Below are 21,762 nucleotides of genomic sequence, written 5' to 3' on the forward strand. Positions count from 1 at the left end.
GTGTGAAGACTTTTCCCAAAAGGTATGAATTCAACTGATATGACAAAAAGCAACCAGATTTTCCAAACAAGAGAGAAAATCAATGAAAAATCAGTCAAAAGTCAAACCTTATCTTACTAGGGCCTAGCCACCCTCATCTGATACACTCCCCCTAAGATGCAACATCTAAATGTTTTACTTGTACCATAAAGGACAAGGTAAAATTTTACTTGCACATGAAGGGTTAGGCATATTTTAGCACATAAGCAGAAAATATACATATATCGCGCAGAATTTATAAAGGTAACTGCTTGAATCTTTTGATGCTGCAACCTAGAGAGAATGCCAGAATTTTTAGGCTCTAGGTTCAACTAGCATTTGGTTAATTTGGCCATCTTATCGAAAACCTCTTCTCTTATCCAGCATTTCTAGAAACAAAAAGTCAAAGAAGGAAAAGATGTACCTTAGGGGAGTCCTAGAAAGTGCTCATTTTCATCGCATGAGGAAAGTAACTATCTATCATCAAGATGCAACAGGAAAACTTAGCAGATATCATGCATAAACTCTCAATCATATATAAGCATATTTAATAAATGCACAATGAACTGAGTTATCAAGCAAAAACACATGCAATATCTGAAAAGCTATCAAAAGAAAGAAATAAAGTTCTGCATCTTCTCCCAATTTTGTTTTTTTTTTTTTTTTTGGTTGAAAACCGATAAACAGAAAAACAACAAACACATGCTCAGAAAAGGAAATGACATCTAATCCCAGCATGTAAGGTAAAACCAAACTTGTCCTCATGGAGAGACGTTTATAAATACTAAGATAGAAAAACAGCCGCCCGACGTGCTTTAACTGTTATCCCCAAAAATATCTGCAGATGTTTCTCAAGACAACAAGAGAAAATATGGGGACAAAATAAACGATTCCTCAAACAGAATGCAAGGCATGAATAAGATATGACAAGATAAACAATGCAATGCAAACATACCTGACATGCACTAGGATTTAGGAACCAAAATCCTAGGCATGTGAAACATCACCTACTAGGTGAGTCAACTCCCCCTCAAGGGGTGAATGATCTCATCCTTCCTGACCCATACCTGCTTAACCCGTGGCGGTAGCTTGCAGGTTTTGCCCATGTTACAAATAACATGGGCAAAACATTGCCCTTACCTTCTATGTGTCTCCTATGAGAAGGGACATATTTAGATGAGGAAGAATCTTCAGCTTCACTTTTCCTCAAAGCATCCTGCTTAATCCAAGGCCTGTGGGATCTCAACAAATAACAATTTGGCCTAATATGACCAATCTTCCCACAATTATGACAAGTAGGGACAAACTTATCATGAGCTTGTATACCTGTGTCTTTGGATTTTGGCATCACATGATTATTCAAGCAAGAATTATCCAAACAAGCAGTGTCTACTATCACAGGCTTAATAATAGTGGAATCTAATTCAAAATCAGAAGCATGTGAAGTAGAAGCACTCAAATCATTAACAATTAAACCAGACTTGTTAGGAACATCTGAATGAATACAAAGCATGCTTTTCAAATTATCACTTGAGAAATTTTTCAAGAGATCATCAAATTCTTTTAATTTATTCTCTAGTGTATCAATTATGTTAAACAGCATGGTATTTTCAGATCTCAAAGAGTTAATCAAAGCATGTGATTCAGACAATTGTACAATCAATGACTCTTTTTCTTGCTTCACCTTTTTAAGCTCTTTAGAATGTTGAGCATTCTTCAATTTATTAAAAACCTTAAAGAGCTTAATAACAGAATCTTCATTAGAAAACTGAGAAGAATTCATGATAGAAGGTGTAGTAAAAAAAAATAGAAGTCACAAGAGATAAGGATCACACTTAGGAAATAAATCCTAAACAGAGTGTACTCGCTTTGATACCAATTGAAAAACGAAATTGACTTCTAAAAACTAAAGTGTGTGCATAAGTGTCAACAAAAATTAAAGCACAGCAGAAAGTAAATGACACACAGATTTTTGTTGACGAAGTGGAAACTCAATTAAGAGAAAAACCACTCCGGGACAGCCAAACCCAGGATATCCACTATTCAGAAGACAAAGCTAGATACAAAGTAGTAACACTCACATACCCCTGATGTAGTGGTCGTCAAGATTCCATTGAAGACCCCTTCAGGTAGGAGAACCTAGTTGAGAAGCGTTCGTGTTGGGTTACACATTAGAGAGCCGACCTCTAAGATAGACTTCGGTTTATAGCACAGCACACTTGTAAAACGGCTTCAGAGGGATTGATGACTTCTCTGAGCTCTAATGGAATTCACACCGAATTCTTGCAGTTCTCAATGCCCAGGAGCCTCTATTTATAGGCTAGGGGCTCAAATGAGCATCAGGCAAAATATGCCTGGGCGCCGTCCGGACGATGGATATGGGCCTTCCGGACGGACAACTGTACGACAAGATTTTCCGAAAATTTCGCGGGGAAATCTTTCCTGTTTAAGAGCTTCGTCCGAACGGGATGGCACATTGTCCGGACGGTCGCACGTCCGCTGCAAGTAATTTCCTTATAAGGCTTTCGAGCGTCCGGACCATGGGGGATGAGCGTCCGAACGGCTATTCTTCTACACGCAATTTCCATATCTGCAATGCACGCGTCCGAACCATGATAGGCAGTCGTCCGGACGGTTGAAGTCAAATCGGTAATTTCCTTCTTTGATGAACGCGCGTCCAGACCACAGCTGTCAGATGTCCAGACGATGATTTTTGAATTGCGATTCTTACGTTAAGGAGACGCGTGTCCGGACGGGATACCACATTGTCCGGAAGGTTGATCGATCTTCCCTTTATTGGAACTTGGAAAGAATCTGAGACTCGAGTACTGAGAGGCGTCCGGACGTGCTGCTGAAATGTCCGGACGGATGCAAGCTGGTACAGAAACTTCTCGATACAGTATGGGGTCCGGACGGAATTAACACTTCGTCCGGACGGATGATGCTGATCTATCTTGGAGGTCCGGACGGTAGACACATCGTCCGTACGGATGGTACAGTGGACAGATAGGCGTCCGGACGGGATGGCTCGACCTTCTGGATGGCTGACAGGGAACTTGAAATTCTTCTGACTTGCAGGCAGAATCGTCTGACATCACTCTGAATAGTGGAATCCCTGTTTACAGCATCTTTACACTTAAGTGATTTTGTCCAAACACAGAATGAGGCCAAAATACTAACAAGGACTGTTGACAAAATTCGTCGTGGAGTCTTGATTGGACATGGATTGTGACTCTAATTCGGATTTCCTTTAGTGCGGCTAATATCTGAGTTCCTAGGACATTCATAAGCCTTGGCGAGTTGAGTTTGCTCTTAGTCTCGACACTCAATCCGGATGTACCTTCTGTCGCGTATTCTCGAGAATAGCTTTTATGGGGATGACTACTTGGTGTCTACCTCCCGAGATAGGACTACCCAGGAGTCTTGGTGTCTTGGCTTTACGGCCGCCAATTCTCTTTGGGCTGGTACTGATGAAGGCCTATGATTCTTTAGATGGGCCAGTCTGAGAAAAATTATTCCCAACATTTCCTTTATTTGTTATGTGTGCATTGAACAACCCAAATCTCTATGTATTTTTGTCAAACATCCTGTAGACATTCTATGCAATGAAATACAAACAACAAATTCATCTTGTTCTAATGTCAAATTATTGTTGTAAAATTTTGATCCTTCTACTTTGAGTCATGAAGTAGATTGCACTAGTGATGAGCTACGTTCCTATCTATGTTGCATCATTAATTCTCTTTAATTTACTAGATAAGGTGCAACCCGGGCTTTCTATAAAGCAACTGATAGATCTCATAAGTAGTATCTTACAATCACTTCCCCGAATTCTTTACACTTCAGACAAATAATTGTAGACAATCCTAATCCCTCTGTATCACTCGTTGTCCTTAAAGATATGTTAAAGCGTTCAAATAGTCTTGACGTTTCTTTGTTTTCTGTTAGGGAATGTTTTCCTTGGGAAAAATTAATCTCTTGTGTTTTGCTACCATATAAACATTTCCCTCAAGGCCCATCTGTTTCTATGATCTTAGAAAAACAAAAGGAACATAATATATGTTAAAAGGGTATTCTACATCTTTATTAGTTATTCTTTTAGGACAACAAGAAAACAAGTAATTAATTATTTTAAGGGTTAAAGACATATTTGGTACCTGTGATTTAAAAACTTTATTTTTTTTAGTACCTTAGTTCCAATTCGCATAACAGATGGTACCTGAATTTTGGAAAAAGATGGACTTGGTACCTCTGTCTATTTTTTCGTCCAATATTTAACGGTCTACCACGTGTCAACCATTGAGGGTTGACACGTGGCACAATATAAAAAAAAATTAAAATTAAAATCTTTAAAAATTAAAATTAATAAAACTTTAAAAAATAAAAATACTAAAAACTTTAAAAAAATATTAAAAAAATAAATAAAGGGCTGGCTAAGCCACCCCCTTGGCCGGCCATGGGGGTGGGGGTGGTTTGGCCACCCCTATGGCCTTTAGAGAAAAAATAAAATAAAATTATAAGAAGGTTTCGGCCATTGGGGGTGGCCAAACTACTCCCAAGGGCCAAAACCCTCCTTTTTTTTGGCCACTGGGGGTGGCCGAACCACCCTTATGGGCCACGGAGGGTAGTTTGGCCACCCCCAAGGGCCAAAACCCTCCGATAATTTTTATTTATTTTTATTTTATATTTTTTCTATTTTTTCTCTAAAGGCCATAAGTGTGGCCAAACCACCCCCTGGGGGTGGTTCGGCCACCCCAGGTAGGCCAAGGGGGTGGCTGAGCGTCCCCCTTTTTTTAAAAAAATAAAAATAAAAATTCTTTTAAGTTTTTAATTTTTTTTAAAGTTTTATTAATTTTAATATTTTTTAATTAATTTGTAAATATTTTTATTTTTTATTTTTATGATATTGTGCCACGTGTAAACCCTCGGTGGTTGACACGTGGCAGACCATGAAATATTGGATGGAAAAATAGATGGAGGTACTAAGTCCATCTTTTTCCCAAACTCAGGTATTATCTTTTATGCGAATTGAAACTAAAATACTAAAAAATAAAGTTTTTAAACCATATTTACCAAATATATCTTTCACTCTTATTTTAAAATAAAAATGAATAATGATTTACCCCAAATACCTTGCCTCGCCATTCCTAACGCTATGCCTCACTTCCAATATTACAACTGAAGGTTTCACATGCAGTGTATCTATCTATTTCTGAAAATGTTAGGTTGTAAATGGAGGATCATGATCATCCATTCTTCATAACAAGGTATATGGTAAAAAAGTACCAGGGTCTGTTAGAAAACCAATATGAATGCAATTATATATATATATATATATATGTGTGTGTGTGTGTGTGTGTGTGTGTGTGTGTGTGTGTGTGTGTGTGTGTGTGTGTGTGTGTGTGTGTGTTGCAAAATTTTGTGCTGCTCATGTTAAAATATTAATTAGTTAATTAAATTAAATTTATTATCATTCTTATCAATTTAAATTTATTATCATATCATAGATATTTTGTTTGAATCCAAATTCCACATTATACATCCCCTTTAAATTAAATTATTTACGTTTAACGGAAAAGGGAAAAAAAAAAATGATTGATTGATCATGCCAATTTTCATAATATTCAAGAAGCATGAAATCTTATGATCAATTCAAAACCTATGTTTTGATAATCCTGAGCAATTTTTTCACATATTCTTGTTTCTAGATCTGTTTTGATTCCTTACTAAAACAATTTTACTCAGACAGTACAAATTTGATCACCAAGTTACATAGTCTACTTCCGTAGGACCGTAAGACCGGTTGTCTTCTACTTTGAGCAATTTAATATGCTACAAATTTGACCATCTATCATGGTGGAAAAAAGAACATGGAAAGATTCAGAGGATTTAATTTGTGGAAAACTTTAAGCATGTTTCTAAGGACCCTATCCACATTCGATGAACAGCTCGTTTTGTGTTCACATGTCAATCAATTCTATCGCATGATCCGACGGAGAGAGTCGGAATAATTTTACCTTTGTCTGATGACAACAATATAAGCCTTATCCAACAAGTAGGAAAGAAACACGTTCCAAACTGTCTTTGTGCTTTTAAGGTAGAAGGAGACTAATTACCACAAACAAAAAAAAAAAAAAAAAAGAAAAAGAAAAAGAAAAAGAAAAAAAAGGTAGAGGGAGATGATATCGATGCAAGCGTGTGGTTAACAAGTGATAGAGAAACCATAATCTTGACTTAATTTTAGGTAAAGCATCTTTTTTGAGATTTCTAAATTTTATCTAAATTTTAGTTTAAGGATATACTTTTTTTGATTTTATCTATCACTTTTAAAAGGCTTCATCTATCAAACTCTCCAAATCTTTTTTTATTTTATTTTAACTAAATATTATTTTTTTTATTAATTTGTTTTAAGCAAGCATTCCTAACAAATGAAAAAAGAGGAAAAGTGAAAAATGAAGTAAAATGAGAAAGAAATGATAAAATATTCAATAGCTCATAAATTTGTGAGCCAAATTTAGAGTGAAAATTCTGACTAAAGCTACAATAGAGAAATTATAGAGAATTTGTTGCAGCAGGCTTTTTTGAGTTTTTCACCAAATTTTGGTAAAAAAAATTGAAATAAAAAGCTCACTAGAGATGCTCGTACCGCAAATATCCACAATTCATCGTTATGCTCCAACTCCATACTTTGTCTCATTAATTTATTGCCACAACTAGTTGTATAAGATCGTGGGAGCTTGAGGACATGCGTAGAGACTACATAATTGGTTTAATGTGATTAGAGTATGCTACCTAAAATTTATTGTGACAGTAAAAATTAGTGATTGGATTAGTCCCTAAAAAAAAATAAAGATTAATATTACGGATTGTTATCACATCTCAATTATATGATTGTCGTACAATAATCTGCTGAATAATATTATCCGTACGATTAAACCCATCTGATATTTTTCATCCGGAGGCTACCATTATATCTATTCTAATGGTCGGCATGTGGAGGTTGGTATCGATCAGGCAGTTTATTATCCAATTACCGTATGAAAATGTCAATAACAGTAATTTATTATGAATATAAATATTACAACTCCTGAAACAAACGTATCTCAAGCCATTTTACCTCATAGATTAAAAATAAATAAATAAATAAACTGTATAGACCTTTAATCTTTTCCGAAATATTTATCAAGGATTTTAACTTGATTGACATATTTTGTATTTTGTACATATATATCGAACCGAGAAAAATGGGTTTTTTAACCCCTATTTCCTTGTCTCTAAACTACTTCAAATTAGTTGGTTGCCTTGAATCAAAAGGGCCTCTTGAGATCCTTAAAATCCGTAGAATCAATACACTCCAACCTATCTTTATGAAGATTCAACAATTTCAACAACTCCGTGGCCTTCTCCTTTGTTCTCTCTGCACAACCCACCTGTAAGAGCAATAGCAGCTTCTGAAACGCACCTACTTGAAGCGCTTCAATCCCAACTCCTCCCTCTTCCCTCTTTTCATTCTTGCAGAGCTTCCAAAGGATGGACACCGAGAACTCGGTCGCCAAATCCGATACCCGCAACAGCTTCTTAACTAAAACCGGCATCGTCAAAGCGTGATTGTAGGCCTTTTCTCTCCCTTTCTCACTTTCGCATACGCCGTCGAGAACACCCAGTGCCTTCTCGCATATGCTTCTTTCGGCATCGACAAGCATTTCCAACAGCAAAGAGACAAAGCCCATGCCAACAAATCTTTCTATGATGTTTTCATTTGCGTACGAGGACTTTACCATGCGAAATATGACCATCAATGAAGCATTGGTGGCAGTACGGCAAATTGGCTCTTTTATCAGCTTCACTAATGCTTCTAAAGCTCCTTCAACCTCCGCTAACGCGTCTATTCTATGCTGATCGTCCGATGAGAGAACCACTTTTAAGGCCAGAACCGCATTCCTTCTCCCTGACAAATCTCCACCCTTCAAAAACCATACCATGCAATCCAGTGAAGCAGCCGATCCAAGATAAGACTTGGCCTCTTCATCAAGTGGGAAAAGCAAGGTTAAAGCCGATAAGATTTCATCCAATACCGCAATATTTCTATTTAAAGACGCCCTGGAAAATGTGTCAAACGCAGCAGATAGTGCACTGCCGGTCTTATTCGCCACAATGCACCGCTTGTTGCGCTCGCCCTCCTGCCCCAATGCCTTGATCTTTGCCACCAACTCTCGGCACCCGATATGATCGCCACGTTGACTTGCCATCGTAATCTTGGAAAGCATTTCTGAAACCTCTACCGAACTTACCGGAATTCGAGGGGTGGGGACCCTCTCAATGCCGTAGGACTGGTTCTCAACGCACCAGTCTTGTATCATATTCCTTATGGTATGATTTGGTACTAGCTCAACGCTTGTCAACACCTGGTTACTAATAGGACAGGTCACGTTCCCGGCCTCAATCCACGCCTCGATGCTCTCACGGTCGTATGTAATCCCGGTCGACAACGTGACCGGATCTTTCATCAAGTCCAGAGATATCGGGCAGCGGAAATGGACAGGAAGCGTCAGCTCCATGTCTCCGCTCTTACCCTGTTGCCGCTCCTTAGCGGCAGAGCGGGCAGCTCTACGCCTTCTCCACGAAGAAATCATTTGGCCGTTGGTACTAGTTTGAATGAAACAGCACCAAAAGGAAGAACAAAGAAGGAGTTTATGTTGTGCTTTTTGTGCAGGAATAAAATGAGAGTTGGTTGGGTTGGGTTGGGTTGGGTTGGGTTTATATATACATAAGCACGGGGTTCAACTTTCAAAACCCAGCAATAATTTAATTTAATTTGAAGAAAAACAAAACAGAAAGAGGGTTGCGGGAAGTCATGGGTTTTGAATAATATTCAACCGTTGAATTGAAATGGTATATATAATGGAACACCGTGCGGTTTTGGAGTGGAATTGATCAAACCCCCCCCCCCAAAAAAAAAAAAAAAATCAAAAGTTGGACACAAAAGGTGGTCAGCGAGTCGGTGGACTGACCGATTCTTAACCGACCTTAGGGGCATGCGAGATAGCTAGGCTCATGATCAGTATTTCCTTTTCTTTTGTCTTAGCGTAGTAAAATATATTTAGGTTTTCCATCAACGCATTTGGACCCGAACGCGTACTTGACGCGCACGCCTTGCATTTCGATCGGCAGGAATGGGCGTGCGTGCTTACTGGCCAACGCGTACGTGGAGGACTGGGTGTGTTACACTTTTGGTGACCCAGCACGCATTCACCACTCCTAACGTAGTCCTAACTCACACGGAAGCACTTTTTATACGCAGGCATAGACAATTCGGACGTATAAATATGGGAATATATATGATCCTTTTCATTTCACAAAGAATAGAGAGTCGTCTTTGTGGCGTACGTGGTGGTACGTGATTGACAACGTGTGATGGGTTTGGAAACTGGTAAAGCTGCTAGATCTACCTTCTGGAGTTTACTTATGATGATAGATAAGTAGGATATTCGAGGTAGAGTAATGCTACACATCATCCCCTTGTTCTCCTTTTGTCCCCCTAAAATTGATGTGGCTCTTAAAATCACCATTAAATTTTTGATATATCACTATTGGATTTTGATCCAATGGTAATTTTAAGAGCCACATCAATTTTGGGAGGACAAAAGGAGGACAAGGGGATGATGTTTAGCATTACTCTTTGAGGTATCCCGGCCTCCCAAATGATCACTACAAGAGTTGAGTAATGATAATTATTATCTTCTTAGCTTTCATTAACCAGCTCTGAATCTCGAAATTCTGTAATAGCAGAAAAGATAAAAAAGAAAATAAAAATGATGAAAATTACCAAATCTGCTGGAACAATATAGTTTTTATTTGAAAACTCATAATCAGTTTACAGCAGTTTCTAACTATTGAAAAAACAGTTTATGACTGTTGAAAACACAGTTTATGACTGTTGAAAACACAGTTAGAAAATATAGTTTTTAACAGTTTAGAAAACAGTTACGTATTTAAAAAAAATATTACTGTTAGAAAAGCAGTTGTACACATCAGAAAAATACACACGTAATTAATAATTTCGTGTGCAACGATGCGAACGTGCTAAGTGCGTCTAAAGCGTCAAAGCAACTAAGCGACACGCGTGCGTGCGTACGACGACCAGTGCTTCGCACTAGGGTGATGCAACTGGCACAACTAGCACATGTATACTCAAAATCTTATTTAATATAAGAGCTTGATAAATGCTTATAAAGTACAAAAAATACTCATAGCTTTTTAATGTGGGACAAAGAATAATAAAAAGAAATAGAGGGGAATTTAAATATTCAAATTTAAGATAAACTTGGATTTTCATGAAATAATTTTCAACAGCATCCTCCTTCAAAAATGTATGTGCATATACATTTATATTGGTACCTACATGTTGGGAATAATCCCGCTAGACCCAGCCCATCCAATAGATTGTGGCCTCTAAACTCACAATAGCCTACTGTTACGGTCCTCCATAACAGAGGATGATTGGTGTATAATTTGGATGGGGAATGTGTGGGATAGTAGGGTATTCAAGGTACCCTAGGCCTCCTAATGTTAGGATTATTCGAGGAACCCTAAAAAACTCCCAAAACAACTACAAGAGTTGAATATTAATTTTCTTCTTGATATCTTATTCATGCTTCAATACCCCTATTTATAGGGTTGCAAAACCGAATTACAGAAACAATAAATAAATAAATATTACAAACCTAAATAAATATTACTAATTCTAAATACGACTAATACCATATTAATAAACCCTATTATTCTCTTAAAGAGAGAATACGACTCTTACCTTAATTAAACCTAATAATAAACCTTATTATTCTCTTAAAGAGAGAATACAACTCTTACCTTATTTAAAACCTAATCTAATTATTCTATTAAAGAGAGCATTAATATAATTCCTATAATACCTTTCCCTATTATGGGTACATAACACTCCTACCCTCTTCAAATGGACCTTGTCCCAAGGTCCTAAAAAGATGACTCTCATAGCTGCTGATGTGGTCCACGTGTGGGGTAGCATTGAAAAAAAAAAAAAAAGGAAAAAAAATATGCGTATAAAGATTTTCCATATTCAGCCAGTGCCGCATGAGTCATTATTTTCCCCCAAATCATGGCTTCCTCATTTTTCTCATCCACAATCTTCCACTTAGAGCACTAGCAGCAGATTTCCAACCATTTTCCCTATGTTTAGGGAACAAAACTACTTTTTGCTTCCCTATAAAAAAATACCCCACAATAGATTCCCTTACCTTTCCCTATATCAATTAAATATTATTTTTTTACTCTTATTTTATTTTTTTTCTTTCTTTCCTACTTTTTTTCTCTTCCCTATATCAATTAATTATACTTCTTTTATATTAAAATAATACATAGAGAATGAATAGTAGACATGTATACATTGAGAATCACTATTCATTCCCAACCCCCTCATCTAAATATAGGGCATCTGCTGTGGGAGGTTTTTTGATTTTTTCATGAAATTTTTCCTAAATATAGGAAAGGGAACTAATATAGGGTAACTGCTACTAGTGCTCTTAGGGGCAAACGGATTGGGCAGAATATTTCCTTCTCCGACGCCCTGATTTCAAGCTGCCTCTCGAGCCACAGGCGTTTCTCCCTCCTACATCGAAAATCTCGGATATTGCCATAACTCTCTTCAATTTTTTTCCAGCAGCAAATTCCGGTTTCACTTCTCCTGCAACAGAAAATTCGGAAATCTCGGACGACCCCATCTTCGTTCCTCCTCCGCCAGTCAAGCCGAAACGTGCGCCCCTGTCCTCCTCTAGCAAAGGAAACTCCCTGTTTGGGACGGCAAGGTTTGGGCTACCGTTCTTCATGCTGGAATCTCTGTCCTTCACGTCATCACCGTCTGGGGGATGGCTGGGTGGCCGCTGGTGACCGAAAACGCCATCTGGAGGGGAACCGCACTTCGTCGGATCCTCTGGTTCGCTACCCATCCTCCCGAGCTCTGTTCCCTGCCGCCGGCCAGTGAACGGTGATCTGAGCCACAACTCGGTCTGCTCCTGGAGCCTCTTCCTCACTGAACGCAGAATTCGGCGCCTTGAAGCCCCGGACGTTGTCCCGCCGCACCTACCTCTTCTTCTTTGGTCCTCTTTTGCCCAAGCCCGGGTCTTTCTTCCCACGGCCCGACCCATTCACGCCAAACTTAGACACTGCAAGGGGCTTTCTTCTCACCAGGAAATGTCTTGTTTTGAACCTTGCCCTTTTCCATCTTTTGGACCAATTAGTGTGAAAGAGGTAGGGTCTCAACAGTGGGGGTGGTTTTCTTGGTTTAGGTCTTTTGTTTTGTGGCTGACAGTGGGAGGTCTTGATGTGTTGGGAACGTTGGGTTGAGCAAATCGTGAAGAGGGTGGCTGGGCTTTGAGGTTTCGGGGATTGACACTGTGGGTGATGGATTGACTTGTTGGTTGGTGAACTTGATAGAATTTTTGGAGGTGATGTTGGGGGCTGAGCTTCCGGTGTTGGCCAAGAGGTATCGTTTTTCTGGGCTTTGGCTGGAATTTTGGGTAGGGATAGTGTTTGTGCCGATGGGTTGTTAGGTGGTGGTGTTTGTGGAGATGGTGGGGGTTGGTCTTTCTTTTGAACGGTGATGGTTTCTGGGTCTTTGCTTGGTGGTGGGGTTGGTGTTTCTTTGGTGGGTTGCAGTTCGGGTAGATTTTCTAAGGGTGATGGTGAAGTTTCTTTTGTGGGTTGTTCTTCTGTACGGATGACTTCTGGGCAAGATGGGTCTTCTGCATGGGATGGCTGGTGCTTGATGCCACAGGCAGCCGAAAACTCCTCCATTCTTTTGACCATCCGTTCCATCCGATCTGCGAGCGCCTTCATATCCTTCTCTGCTATGTCGGAACGAGGCTCTGATACCAAGTTGTTACGGTCCTCCATAACGGGGGATGATTGGTGTATAATTTGGATGGGGAATGTGTGAGATAATAGGGTATTCGAGGTACCCTAGGCCTCCTAATGTTAGGATTATTTGAGGAACCCTAAAAAACTCCCAAAACAACTACAAGACTTGAATATTAATTTTCTTCTTGATATCTTATTCATGCTTCAATACCCCTATTTATAGGGTTTCAAAACCGAATTACAGAAACAATAAATAAATAAATATTACAAACTTAAATAAATATTACTAATTCTAAATACGACTAATACCATATTAATAACCCTATTATTCTCTTAAAGAGAGAATACGACTCTTACCTTATTTAAACCTAATAATAAACCCTATTATTCTCTTAAAGAGAGAATACAGCTCTTACCTTATTTAAAACCTAATCTAATTATTCTATTAAAGAGAGCATTAATATAATTCCTATAATACCCTTCTCCCTATTATGGGTACATAACACCTACCAAGGATCGCAAGCTCTAAGTCTGCAAGGCACAAGTGCACAGGTACAGTGTTTGGGTCCCTAGAAGCCCCTAGAAGAGACTGCCCTAGGAACCGACATGATTAACTAGAGGTGGCAGCATGCGATCTTGAGAAATCTGGGACGACACCTAGTTTCTGGAAATTCGGGACCATATTCAATCCTAGATAATCCACCTAGAATCTTACTCCGTCCAGATTTATGGTATTTTATAGTAAACGTCTGAATTAGGAAAAATCTATTTTAGACATATTTGTTGCATTTTTTATTAGCTTTCCGACACCACCAATTGCATTGCAATTTCATACTTGAAAAGAAAGTTATGATTGAAAGACAGAGACATGCTCATTTTAGAATCTTTCAAAAAATAATAGATTTTGCTGATTTCTCTTTTCTGTGGCAAACAAATCTAAAATTGAATTGGATTCAGATATTTCCAAGATTGAGTTTGCAGACTTCAATATTCTTGCAGCTATTGGTTCTTCCCAAATTTGAGTTTGCTGATTTCAATGTTCTTGCATACTTCGTTCTAAGGTTGAAATTTGATGGATTTTGAGTACTTTTCTTCCAAAACCTGTAAAATACAAAAATAACACAAAATATCAAACTATAATAAAACTAAGAAATTAACAATGTGAATTAAGGGGCTTGAATGTCCAACATTCAATACTTATCAGGTGTCACTCTCAAACTCTAACACAACTCTAAACACTACTTTCCTAACAACCCTCAGAGCTAACTAATCTGATACCAAAAGCTGTGACGACCTTTTATATATATATATGTACAAAATGGAACCATCATAGGCATGGCATGACGATTAGTCATTAAGCCAACTCAATATACGCATCCCATAATATGTACTTAACACATAAAAGATAATAAACTATGTAGCAGAAACTATTATCATAAACTAAGTGTTAATTACAATATCAGAGCATTACATTTGTCTATATGTTTGAGGCTTGATTAAAAAAATAATTACATAAAGGAATTGCTATACAAAACATGTGTCACATGCGACACAAGCTATATACATAAAGTCTACAAAAGGTGGACTATCTGAGTCCGACACACCTACGACCAAATGCAAAGAGCCTCAGTCGTAGTACCCTAGGTACAATGCCACAAGGTCCTCATTGACGTCTACGATACCTACAGCCAAATCATCAACATCTACACGATCGTGGTGGTAACCATGTTTGTATAAGTGAAAGTAAGAGTTCATCAACTCAATAATATAAAACTCTCCGGGTTTTCACAATGAGCCAAGCATCACCATTCTACCATATATTTACAATAATTGCTGCTTGTGGATTGATAATTTGGATAAAATGATTCTTAATCAATAGAGTAAGCCATGGTGTGTGGTTCATAAATCAAATAATCTACATGTAACGACCCATTTTTTACAAAAGGCGTAAGTAATTATACCTGGATAATTACGTGTCATTACTACTTTAGAGACGATGAATGTTGCAGCGGAAAAGTATGAATATCTTCTTCTTTTTTTCTTTTAACCAACAGGGACAATTCCCTTTCAACACGTTAAGAGCTTTGATTGAAATACCTCATAATGCATTAAACATGGTAAAAGAGTCTTACAAATAAATACACACAAAATGATAACATAAGTGCCACATACGGCACAAATCCTACATAACTATTGTCATATTACAAACCATGAAATAAAACACAAGTAGTCTAGAAGTGCATAAAGTAGTCCTGACATAAACATAAAAGATAGACAATTCAGTAAGTATATCACAAAATAGGAAACACTAGACAGTCTCATCTAAGAAATTAGGATCATCACAGGGATCCATATATTCCTGGTACTCATCAGTGTCGTCTCCTGCACAATCATCTACGAGATGGTGGTTATTACCACAATCTCATAGTTCCATAAGTGAGCTAACTGTCATTCAATAGCATAATGTATTATGCGTTATTTAAGGACAGAGATAACATAATGATGAGATGATAGTTTTATATGCAGAGTTTTAAACAGTTCAATATAATTATTTCACTCAACTCTCGCATAGGCCGTTCCCCGACAAGCAGCTATCCTTGGGGCACGTTCCCCCTACATTACTTTTTATTAAACATATTTTCGTATTATCAAAGACCTCCCCCTTCTAGTACTTTGAAAGCCGTTCTAATCAATGTGATTATTATGGTTTTCGGTTCAAGCAAATCTCTATCATGAACCTTTGGGATCCGTCCATTCCCAATATTATTAAGTTCATTATTCACAGTATGCAATAATCATTCACACACATCCAATTAAAATAAAACATAAACATAACATTATTGAAATCCAGTACTACCCTCAGTAAGTAATTTATACTAAAAGTCCTTTGCTTTAACGGAGTCCACAGAAATATTAAATGCAGGATTATATTCATGAAATACTAGATTAGTAAATAGTGCTAAGAAAATTATTATTTACCACTATCTCTTCTAGCTCTTTATTAAATGGAACCATTATTTGTTTGGATATCACAATGGCTACATTTTATATTTACAACCTTATCCTTATCTTTTTACACTAATAGATAAGATAATATATACTTTTTCTATCTAAATATATTTCTTTCTACCATTACATTTTGGACCTCCACATCACTTGTATTCAGCACTACTATGAATTGGTACATATATATATATATATATATATATTTCATGTAGTTCACCATACCTATATTCATACACATATTTTTATAACAGCAGCAATTGTATATATATATATATATATATACACGTAAGAGTAGCATATATACATATATATCTACATACAATTTTTAGTGCCTAGATATGTAACATGTGAACTTACCCATTTAATTACTAAATTTAGTAATCTTTACCCTTTTTGTTCTTTGTCATTTTGTGTACATTCTCACTCACTCAACCACTGCCCTACACGCACACACACACACAACAAAGCATCCTTGGTATTACAAAACTACTCTCACGATTTTTACATAGTGCGCGCGCACACACACACACACACTTGTCTTTATTACAAAAGCCCACTTATCTCTCAATCCCACACTTACACGTTTTACCAAATACTCACAGCTCACACATGTTTCACTCTAATACCTTTCAATCCACTTCACGGTTTTCCACCCTCCATGCGCACAATACACACGTCTCTATGTCAAACACCAAACACACATAAACACATCATTTTATCAAGCACTAACAACACATGTTCACCCCTAAAAATAGACCTACTTACTCACTTTACATGCAAACACTTTTCAAGTCACTCACGCACCTGTTTCTGTTTATAGCACACCTGTTCTATTTTATCACAACACACAGACGTTCCTGTCAGGTACAATACACACACACACTATCACTTCCTTTTCTTTCCAAATCTGCTATATATATATATATATATATAACAAAACATACATATCACTTTTTCATCTAGACATTTATCTACATATACATATCATGTTGATTTTCTGTTTTAGGAAGCTTTCCAGTTTCTTCTAGAATTAAATAAGTGCTGCACTTATTTCTTCTTCATTGCTATGAACCAGACTTGAGAGGCTCTAGTGACCGAATAAAAGAGGAAAGATGAGAGAAATATTCTATAATGCAAAAGAGAAGATAATTCCTTTGTTATACCGAACAAGGAGAAAACTTATTGTAGGGTGTGAAAGCAAGAGCTGTTTTCTCTTCAATGAAGTGTTGTTGTCCGAAGGTTAGAGGCTGGTTTGAGAGTTCAAACTAAGTTCTCTTTCTTTCTCTAAGAGCTACTGACCGAATGAGTAAGGAAGGAAGCTAAAACTGAACTTCATTTTCTGCTTTTCTATTGTAAACCGTAAGACATAGTTGAGCGATCATCTGGGTCATTTCTAAATTCTTTTTAATGGCGAGATAAAGGGAAGAAAAACTGCTTCTCTAATTTTCTGTACAGATAAAGAAAAATAAAGTGTTGCAGAAACTCTTTCAAAAGGAAAAGGAGCTCCGGCTTTTGATTTTTCTGCAAGTGGTAGAAGCTCACCTTTGTTTGTTATAGAGAACTTGAATGGTTTAGATTAACACTAACTTAATCATCCACGGACAGGGACGATACAGGTGTTTCGGTGCTGGCTTCAAAGGACAGAAAATCATCATTAGTCTTTTCTAAATATCTCTTATCTCTTCTAACTTCAACTTAAATCCTAACTAACTTGGCTAATTAACCACTTCCCGATTCCAACCGAACTAAAACTTCTCTTACTCGTTTTTAGACTCATGATTCACTCCAAAATATCCTATTAGTAATGATAATCTCTTAACAAAAATTCATTTCCAGCTATGTGTACATTGTTCACTCAATAACTTCAAATATGTTAACTCCCTACATCATTAGTAACAAATTCTGGTTGATGCCCATGCCGTGTCAATTGTATGGCCTGGGTTTGATTCTATTTTAGCTAAGTTTTGTTGTGTCTATGGTGATGATTCTCCTTCACAAAATATCTTGCTAGATGATGCTCTCTCCGAGCTTACATACATTGAAAAATCAGTTGTTCTAAGAGCCAACTTCTATCGGTATAAGCATATTAGCATCCGAATGGTCACACATATATACATCTATATATTTATACATACAAACCATATAATTAGTACTCCTTAAATGAATTAATTAGACACATCCAAATATGTAGATTTAATAAATCTAGTATGTACACGTGTATAATCACATTTTTCAGATGATATATATATATACCAATACTATTTAAATCTAAGCATTTTTTTTTTCCTTGGACGTTACACTACATTATACATTTTATTACATATATATCATGTGACTCGGATATTCTCGTATACAAGCTTTCAGAATCTTTGAGAAAATACAGGCATATAAGGATATCTAAAGAAATAGCTGACACTATGTCTCGGCCTTATACGCATACAAGTTATCTGAAACTTTGGGGAATCCATATACACATACTCCCAAAGATGGCATCGTAGGAAAAACAATGGATATAATATTATCGCATTGCACGCATACAATTACTCTAAACCTTTATGAAATACAAGAATACGTGCACTCCCAGTATTAAATCACAAGGAAAACATTCGACATAGTATCTTGGCTATATACGCATACATTTCTTTCGAACCTTTGGGGAATACATGTATACATACACTCAAAAACTTTACATCTCAACAAATCAAATCAACGTTATAACTTGATCGCACATTTATACATGACATTCCGAACCTTTGGCAAACTCATGTTATACATGCACTCCAAATATATAACATCCAAACAAGTCTAATCAAGGTCATAACTCAGTTATACATGCATACATGACATTCCGAACCTTTGGGGAACTAATATTATACATGTACTCCAAACACACAACATTTCATAGAATGCAAATGCAATCTAGCCGAATACCAGTATAAATATGTTTCCATCCTATACAAAAAACATAGGCATACTAATACGTCTAGTATAAAATCCTTTTCTAAAATATGCCACACATCATCATGCTATGTATGCTCTTGTTCTGTTTTCTTGCTTTCTCTGCTTGCAAGGCTACAACCCTAGGACTTGTTTCTGATACCATGAGACTGGATACTCATTTGTCTTACACTTGCTCTGTCATGGTAATCTTTCAACCATGGTTTTAACGTTTAGCGTTCATGATTTCATTATGCTAGTGCTCCAACACTACCTGTACTATGTGTTCATGCAATCACACTTATGCAAATCTTCTTAGCACATGCTTTTCATAACTTTCATCAATACATGCATTTCTTAAATTCACACAAATCACATAAAACCCCACCAACCCACATGTTCTCAATCATAACTTAAAAACTCATAAATCTCATTAAATCATTGCTTTAACATATTAAAAGCAATTCACATGCATAAAGAATACTAAAATACTATTAGCTCGAGATTCTTAAATCATAACATTTTTCTTGGCACAAAACATAACAAAGCTCTCAGTTAGTAACATACTCACTTTGGCTAGTCGATATTTGGCTTAAAGATGGATTCTCGATGAAAGCCTTGCAATGTACCACTGCATTATCGCATTACATGACACATTAATACTAGCACATAATATTTTCTAACTTTAAACTCCCACATAGCTTTTGAATTGCTCAAGAACTAAAACCCGTAGAATTCTAGGGTTCCACTTGACAATCCATTGTCTAATAACAACAACCCATAAGATTATCTTATAGTTAGGCAACAAAAATCACAATTTAAATACTTATTAAAAATTTAGTGTTTTGGGTCTTACATTGATTTCTTACCAAAAGTGAAACCCAATGCTTGGAGATGATCAAGGACACTCCAAACACACAATACCTAAAGAAAATTGAGAGATTAGGTTAAAACTCTCAAAAATCAACACAAAATCTAGAGGAACTAGGATTTTCGGATTTACCTCAAACCAATCAGTGAAAACATAGATCTTACTTCGAGGATCATGTTTCTATCATCGAATTAGAGTTTGGAAGCTTCAATATACTAGGATCTAGGGTTTTAGGTCAAAACCCTAAGAGGGAGAAGAGAAAAATTGTGCGAGTGACAGAAAAACCCGAGAAAATGAGTTGAAAAATTCGCTCACCAATTTCAATAGAAGCCTATCCAGACACATAAGTGGCCTATTTGGACAAGTGCATGTGAAATCCCAGATATGAACTTTCTGTAAGACCTGTCCAGACACAAATTGTCCATCCGGACACGCGTGAAGGCTGGGACTTACTGGAAGTCCCGTTTGTAGGCCTGTCCGAACACGGCAACGAACATAGGGTTTTTGCCAAGCCAGTCTGAACATGCATCTTGGCCCATCCGGATCCGCTACACAGAAACTCTCCTTTGAGTGTTTATGAGTGTTTTTCCCATATTTATCCTAATTTCTCACTTAATTAATCTAATTCATGTTGTTAACACTTAAATTAACATCTTGGACGTTACAAGCATTGTGTCGTATATGACACCTCTTGTATAGTCATTCTTTTGTAATGTAATTAATACATTGATAAGCTTTAATTACATAGATGGTTAAATGGATTTGGATGTTGTAGTTGTAATTATTCCATATACTTAATATTATAAGTTTCTGCTACTATGTATTTAGTCTCCGATATGTTATGCACATGTTAGGAGATGTGTTTGAGTTGTGTTGGTTCATGGCTAATTGTCATATCATTGTAATGATTCATTTGCTATTAAAAATAATAATAATATTCATCACAACATATGGTATCAGAGTAGCTTGCTCTGAGGATCATCAGGAGTAGTGTCTAGGGTCGAGTTAGAGTCTAGGTGTGACACCAAATCCATAAGATCCTAAAATCTTTTAACAAAGACTTAAGACATGAAAACTTTAATAGGATATAATTGTGTGTAATACCCCAGATTTTAAGACAGGACGCCTTAAATAGAATTTAAGACCTGAGTTGATCAACCGCTCGATCGACCAGTCCTGCCGATCGATCGACTTATTTCTCTATCGTCGCTCGATCGACAATATTTATCGCTCGATCGACAATATTTATCGCTCGATCGACTTGTCAATTGATAATCGCTCGATCGACTTTGAAATCGCTCGATCGACATTATTCTGATAATTGTATCTTTATGTGCCATTTGTTCCAAAACCTAAATATTTGGTAATTAATTGGAATAATAACATTCCTAATATTATTATTATTTTGTAATAATATTATTAACATATAATATTATTTTGGCCTAATATTATTCGGTATAATAATGTTATTAGTTTAATGATGTTATTTAAAAATTAACATTATTTATGAATCGAACTGGACTCAAAACGGATTTAAAATTACGCCCTAGTGAGTCATTAATGAAAAGATTTTATAAAGATACTCATGATTATTAATGATTTGTTTTTATTAAAAAAGTAACTCTAGTTAATTTAACTAGATAAAAGTTAACCATAGGTTAACTAGATATTTTTAAGGTTAACTAAAGTTAGTCTAACTAAGGTAAATTTAACCATGAGTTAAATCCGATATTTTACTTTTAACTCGTGTTAATTTAACTGAGGTAAAAATTAACCATAGTTTATTACTTCTATAAATTAAACCCACTTCTCTTTCAACAAAATTTGCACCACACAATTCACTGAGTTTTCCTTCTTTCCTCTCTTTATTTCTTCTTCCTTTCTCCTTCTTCTCTTTACTCATTCCTTGTCTTCTCCATCCGAGTCTCCAAAGAGGAGATGATCGTTGGGGAGAAGGGAGGATCAGGTAGAGAAATGAAAGGCAGAAAATAGAGCCAAAGAGAAAAGAAACCCGATCCTTTTTCCTCTATTGTTCTTTC

The 21,762-nt window shown here is 36.7% G+C and overlaps 1 protein-coding gene across 1 annotated transcript; it reads right to left on the minus strand.

The window, feature by feature from the left end:
* Window positions 1-7,099: 7,099 nt before the first annotated feature.
* On the minus strand, window positions 7,100-8,890 carry LOC133858716 (U-box domain-containing protein 21-like). Its single transcript, XM_062294184.1, has one exon. It carries the CDS (start codon window positions 8,649-8,651, stop codon window positions 7,326-7,328), a length of 1,326 nt encoding a protein of 441 aa, XP_062150168.1. The 5' UTR covers window positions 8,652-8,890; the 3' UTR covers window positions 7,100-7,325.
* Window positions 8,891-21,762: the final 12,872 nt, after the last annotated feature.

Source organism: Alnus glutinosa, chromosome 1 (assembly GCF_958979055.1).
Source record: "Alnus glutinosa chromosome 1, dhAlnGlut1.1, whole genome shotgun sequence".
NCBI classification, from domain to species: Eukaryota; Viridiplantae; Streptophyta; class Magnoliopsida; order Fagales; family Betulaceae; genus Alnus; species Alnus glutinosa.